Raw genomic sequence first — 7,070 nt, 5'->3', positions numbered from 1 at the left:
GGCATTCCGTTTTCCAGTATAGGAGGGGAATGCTTCTGCTTTCTCTGCGGGTAGAGGCAACAAAGAGGATCAAGGAGCCCCCGGAAGGGGAAGGAAGGGCAGTGCAAGAAGGAAGTCACGGGACATTGATATTTTAAAACAAACGTACAGGAAATTATACATCCAGATACATTTTATTCTTCCAGATTGTCCCCCTCAAGGCAGTTCATTATTCCAGTTATTTTGCCATTGCTAATGCAGCTCAGGTTTCTCTTTGGAAACTATCTTCAGAGTCTGGTTAGGAGCCTCAGGAGAAAAGCCAGTTTTCATAGCCTTATTTTTTCCTCAAGAACAATATTATGCAGTTTGATCACCCATGCTGGAAACCACACTGACTGAATCACTTGCTATTCTCCCAAATTACATTTACCCTGAAAAGACAAAGATTTTCTTCAACTCCAAGAGTATGACACAGGCTCTGGTCGCTCTTAGAGAGAAGGGAAAATACTCCCTGAAGTTTCACCAGATTAGTGAACAAACACCCTAAAACCCTTACTGCTGACCATCTACCATGCACCAGACGCTGTCCAAGGTACTGGGGATTCAGCAGTGAGCAAAAGAGTCTGTGTGTTCAAGGAGCTTACAGTGGATTAGGGGAATGTATGAAGCATTGTAGTGTGATGGTCCTGAGCAGACACTCTGCATGAGTGTTGGCTTTGGCTTACCTCTTCCTGGGGTGTGTGTGATGCTGGACAACTTCCCTCATCTCTCTGGGTATCAGTTCCCTTATTTATAATATAGGGATAATAGTAGACCTGACTTTCTTCAAGGTGTTTGTGAAGCCCAAGGGAATTGATGCAGGCAGAACACCGTGCACCAGCCCGTGGTGAGCTGTGTTCAGTGCGGGTCTCACATGTCAGATCCAATGCCGCCTCCTTGGTGACGTCTCCCTCACCACCCTATTTACAACTGCACTTACCTCCAAGGACTCTCTATCCCTTTTACCTTTCTGTTTTCCTCTGTATCATTTATCCTATATGATGTGCTAAGAAATTTTACTGAGTACCTGCTATGTTCCAGACACTGTCCTAGGTATTGGGGATCTAGCAGTGAATAAGACAAAGATCCCTACACTCATACTAAGACCATCTAATCAATAAATAGGTGTTGGATGGATGGATGGATGGCTATATAAAAATTAATAGAGTGATTAATCATGACAAATGTAGCAGGGGAGTCAAGGTAAGGACACAGCGGTGACAACCGACTTTAGCCAGAGGTTGGTCTGTGGTGACTTTGATAAGAGCTTCTTTGTTCAAGTGGTAAGAAATGGACCAAGGAACAGAGGAGAAGCAAGAAAGTATGAAAAGTAAAGGCAACCCTTCTGATGAGTTCTTCTTTGAATAGGAGCTGAGAAACAGAGGTAGGGGGTGAAAGAGATATAAGAGTCAAGGAATAGTTTATTCTTTTTTTGATAAATGATAACATGGCATGTTTGTATGCTGATATGTATGATCCAGAAATGAATGAACTGATGATAGGGAAGAGGGAAGAGAAGGAAAGAGAAAAGAGGAGAGAGGGAATTCCCTGGCAGTCCAGTGGTTAGGACTTGGTGCTTTCACTGCTGAGGGTGTGGGTTCAATCCCTAGTCAGGGAACTAAGATCCCACAAGTGGTGAGGCACAGCCCCCCAAAAAAAGAAGAGAGAGAAGAGGGAGGGAAGGATCATTGCAGGAGGGAGTAAAGTCACTGAGAAGGTGATAGGAGATGGGAACCAGGGCACACGTGGAGGGTTTGGCCTCAGGTAGGCACAGGGATGGTTCCTTAGCTGAAATAGTTCAGAAGGCAGGACTTGTGGGTGGGATGCAGGTGGGATACAGAGAGGTTGTTCGATTTGATGGCAGGGAGATGAGAGAATTGTCTTCTGGCTGCTTTCATTATCTCAGCAAAATTGTGCTCAATTGGGAATAAAGAGAGGGGAGAGATGTTAGAAGCTTGAGAAAAGGAGAGAAACGTGTGATGCAGTCATCACACAAAGGGGAAGACGGCAATCTGCCCAGGGTCATAGAGGGGAGTTTCTAGCAAAGTTGAGGGCCCACTTGAAACTCGTGGCTGAAAATCGCAAGAAAATCAAGTCAACATGATGATGGTTTTTCTTCAATAATCTCCACATGTTTAGGGGCAGGTGTGGAAAAAGAAGATAGTGAGGTTTAGCTAGAGTAGAGCTTTGTCACATGGATGCAATGACAGGAAAGTTAGGGGAGCTTGTACTGGGTGATGGAGTCTATGGTGGTCGAGGAAAGTAAAGACATGGTGGACAGAAGGATAAAGGAGTTTGAGAAAGTAGGTGGTTCCATGAAATGAAGTCTTGATGAAGTTTGAGAATAGCTGGAATATATTTATTTGCGACAAAATGGATGGACCTTGAGGGCATTATGCTAAATGAAATAAGACAGAGAACAGTAAATACTATATTATCTGCCTTATACGTGGAATCTAATAAAACCAAACACACAGAAACAGGTCAGATTTATGGTTGCCAGAGGTGGGTGGAGGAATTAGGTGAAGGGGTCAAAAAGCGCGAACTTCCAGTTAGAAGATAAGTAAGTTCTGGAGGTGTAATGTACAAAACGATGACTGTAATTAACAATACTCTATTGTGTATTTGAGAGTTGATCTGAAAGACTCTCATAACAAGTAAAATAACTATGTCAGGTGATGGTTGTTAGCTAACCTTATGGTGGTAACATTTTGCAATATATACTTAAATCATTATGTTTTACACCTTAAACTTATACAATGTTATATGTCAATTGTATCTCAGTAAAACTGGGAAATAAGTATAGCTGGAATAAAAACTAGAGCAGGTTAGTGGAGGGGTAGGAGAGACAAATGAGTGGAATGTTTGAATTTGAGATTTTGTATGTGGGTTCATTATTGATGATAGAACTTCTAGGGCAGGAACACGTGAGTGAGTGGCTGAGGTGGGATGTAAGGAACATCGCTGGAGCTAAGGAGGCCAAGGAACAGAAAGACCAGGTGACACACAGATGCCAGGAATGAAGAAAGGGGTGGCTGAGGAGAGAAAGTGGTCCAAGCACTGAGGTAGGTGGTAAATGATGGGGAGCAACGGGATGTCAGCAGATGACAGTGACAAGGAGGGGTGATGAGTAGGGATGTCCAGGTACTTGTGCTTCAAAAGAACTGGGGTTCATAAAAGATAAAAGGAGAAATGGTTTAAATATGCCACTGGGGTGGGGTGGGGGAGAAGGAGGGTCCGTACCTCTCTCTAGGCCCTGGGGTGCATAGAATGGGGAAGAAAAAAACTGCTTTCCTCAATGTAGGGTTCAGTTAGGTTTCAGTTAGAATTCATCAGTGTGGAAGTTCAGAGAAGTTGAAGATAAAGTGGATTTTGCTGTTGGAGACTCTGGGTAGCAGGGGGCAGGGTGGAGAGATTTTAGAAGGCAGGAGGGGTGGTCAATGCACCTCAGATTGGGGAATATAAAGAACAGTATAGGATTAGCATCAGTGTGAGGATAAACTATCTGGGAGGCTTGGTGACTGCTCTCCATGGTTCACTTGATAGCAGCAAGACTTAAAAAGATAGTTAAGTTTTGAAATATGTGCACTTAAAACCTTCAATCTCACTGGACTAGTATGAGTTGGGAATGCAGGTCCTGAGCTGCTCTGTGCCTTATTTTATGATCTCCCATTTTCCCTTGGTGTCACCATGATCAGGCCCAGGACTGTAAATGGCAGACAAGGAAATAAATCCAGTTCCTCCCGAGTTCATCACGATGCTGCCCCGGCTACCGCCAGTGACAGAAACCACAGCTGCTGCTCTACCAGCCGCCATCTTGACCTTCATGGCAGAAGCAGTAGCTGCTTTCCCGGTTTCATCAAAGTGCCCTCAAATGTCCAAATGAGACCCCTGACACTGGGAAGAGGAGACAGCTGAGGAAAGGCACGATGAGAAGCACACTTACACATGGCGCATCGCATCCTCGAAGAGAACCAGGTCCATCACTGTGTTGACTTTGTTGTGGTTCTCCAGGGCCTCCACCAGAGTCTGGGTCAAAAGTTCCCACGATTGTACAGGCATGTACTTGGGCTCCCCGATACCATTTGCAAAATGGCAATACATGTTCAGGCTTTGGGTCTGTTCCACTGTCTCTTCGAGATCCTGGTGATGCGACACAGGGACAGGGACCCTCCTTAGTGACTCTCAGTTCTGGTTCCACACAGAGTGGAGACACCTCATTTGCATTTTCTCTCTGAGCATGCTCTAAAAATTATCAGTGCTGCTTCCAACACTTCCTTTTTTCTTGAGAAGCCCTTAAAACGTGGATGTTTAACATTCATTTATGACGTCTGAGAAGTCACAGATGATGTTGGTTATTCCTTGTGGGCTGAGGATGGGACATGGAAGGTGGGAGGTGCCCTTCCCTCATGTACAGTAAGAGCCCTGTCCGAGTGGAGGGGACACACGGGTGCATTTCCCTCCGCAGGGGCTCTTTCACCAGGATTGGGTTCCACCAGTCCTTGGCCCAATGGCCTCACCTCTCCCACATCCATTCAGACAGGTCTTGCTTCCCAACCCATAGCAGTGTCATAGAACATCCTTTTCTATTTCCTGTGAGACTGCACACTATAGGTTGCCAGCCCCAATGTTATAGGCTCAACCCAGAGGGCTTGGTTTCCGAAAAATGTGCCATGAGCCGTCCTTAGGTGACTGATTCGGTTACGGGGACAATGCTAATATTAAAACATTGACAGCAGAACCCCCATTTATAAAAGATTTTTAAAGATTTGGGCTTATTGTGTGTCAGCCCTTGCCCACAGGACAAACCTTAACATGTTTAATAAATACCCGGTAAAACTCAACTGACTTAAAAGATAGGGGTCTATGTCTCTTCACTACCAGTCTATCCTTTAAGTTTCCAAGAGGCAGCTAATTTTTGTTTTTAATTCAGAAAGGAACTATTTACTTATCAAACGCAAATGTTTGAGACTTCAAGAGGTGGTGATTGAAGAGGACGTTAAGTCCAAGAAAGAACAGGTTTGCTAATGCGTAAGTAGGAATTTATGCCAGCATGAACAAGTGTCCCCACCTGCTGTTCTTTTCTAAGGTTCAGAATGGAGGATCCACCTGGGAAGGGGGAAATCAGCATGCTATTCAGCAGCAGAGGCATTACCCAGGGCATACATCACTGTAGGGTTACCCTTGTGAGCTCAGGGGACAAGATGCATCAAACCTAATGGAGGGAGGGAAAGTGAGGATAACGGTAACATCTACAAGAAGCCAGGACTGCTGCTTGGTTATAAGAAGAAAGTGGTAGAAAGAGTTAACTATCAAAGAGTTATTATATTTTGAAGGTGGTTTCAGGGCCATAGAAAACCTTTAAACTATGCTGGCTTTGCTAGATAGTAACAACAAATGTCCAGACATTTGGATAAGGTTTAATGTGATGCAGGAGAGCCATTCTTGCTGGTTGAGGAAGACATGTGGGAAAGGGATATGGGAATACATCTACCTAGTTTGAAAATGGGCTAATATACTGGGAAGCAGTCCTGATGGCAGTCAATTTACACTGATGATCTGGCAGAAGAACAACGAAAGTGCAGTTCTGAAAAGCCTGGTCTACAAAGACTCTCTGATGAACAAAACAAGGCTCTGATTTTATGATCACAGCCAGATGTGTAGAAGGAAGAGAGAAAACCAACCCACCCAGTGAATCAAAGATTTCTTAACAGTGATGTTGTATCATATAATGGCCACAAATAAGAGAACTTTAAGCTTTTAACGGTGGAAACAGGACTGTATCAATTCCGTGTTGGAAATTTGGCAACTTTTCTCTTTTTTATTGAAGTATAGCTGATTTACAACGTTGTGTTAATTACTGCTGTACAGCAAAGTGATTCAGTTATACATACACACACACACACACACACACACACACACATTCTTTTTTTAAAGAATTCTTTTCCATTATGGTTTACATAGAATAGTGAATATAGTTCCCTGTGCTGTACAGTAGGACCTTGCTGTTTATCCATTCTATATATAATAGTTTGCATCTGCTAATCCCAAACTCCCAGTCCACCCCTCCCCCAACCCTCTCCTCCTTGACAAACGCCAAGTCTGTTCTCTATGTCCATGATTCTGTTTCTGTTTCATAGATAGGTTCATTTGTGTCATATTTTAGATTCCACATATAAGTGATATATGGTATTTGTTTTTCTCTTTCTGACTGACTTCACTTAGTATGATCATCTCTAGTTCCATCCACGTTGCTTCAAGTGGCGTTATTTCATTCTTTTTTATGGCTGAGTGTCGGCAACTTTTCTTTAATACCAATGCAAAGATTTGGTGTAGCCAGGGTGCTTCAGGTTGGCATGTTAAATGTTGTTGGGGAAGGATGATGGCAGTATTAATTATATCTAGGTCTATGATCAAAAGGATGTGTTCTTAGTAGACAGACCCACGTAGGAACTTCTATCTCAAAGACTGAATGTTGTTATTCTAAAGTGCTAGCTCAGACCAACTTAAGAAGACAGTCAGGGCTCATGTGCAGAGCTAACAATGAACAGACAAATTGGCAAATTCTACGATGCTCACGGAGAGGCAGCTATGATGTGAGAGTGCTGAACATCAGGCCATTTAAAAAGGATGGGACGAGTGGAGGAATTTAGGGTGTTTGGACTAGTAAAGAGCAGACTGAAATAAGTTACTTAAAATGCTGTCCAAACATTCAAAAAGCTGTCATATAGGTTGGAATAAACTGTATATATCTTCAGAGGTGGACCCAGAATCTTATCAGGAAAAAATATGGAGCTAAACCTAACAAGGTGAGCATAGGGACAGTGTGGTATATTTAAATACAAGATTTGATTATTCTAAGTTCAAGAGAGGATAGATAAGCAGTATGTGTGGAAAATCTGGTGTTCTGTTCAACAGAAAGCTCACTGTTAGTTGTGGCGTAATTTTGACACTAAGAAATGTCATAAGATCTTAGGCTGTGTTAACATATACCTGTGCTTCCCTGGGCATATTCAATCAATCATTCATTCTTCAAATTATTAGTAGGTTTT

General features: G+C 43.1%; 1 protein-coding gene across 1 annotated transcript in view; it reads right to left on the bottom strand.

Moving 5' to 3' along the window:
* The window catches only part of DNAH9 (dynein axonemal heavy chain 9), a 301,371-nt gene that overhangs the window by 117,934 nt on the left and 176,367 nt on the right, over positions 1 to 7,070 (bottom strand). Inside the window, 1 exon segment of the mRNA XM_007455019.1 lies at positions 3,965 to 4,161. Coding sequence (XP_007455081.1) covers positions 3,965 to 4,161 — 197 coding nt within the window.

The sequence above is a fragment of the Lipotes vexillifer genome, unplaced genomic scaffold, assembly GCF_000442215.2.
Source record: "Lipotes vexillifer unplaced genomic scaffold, Lipotes_vexillifer_v1.1 scaffold1233, whole genome shotgun sequence".
NCBI lineage: Eukaryota > Metazoa > Chordata > Mammalia > Artiodactyla > Lipotidae > Lipotes > Lipotes vexillifer.
The sequence above is the reverse complement of the archived record's forward strand: the minus strand, read 5'-3'. Positions and strand labels throughout refer to the sequence as shown.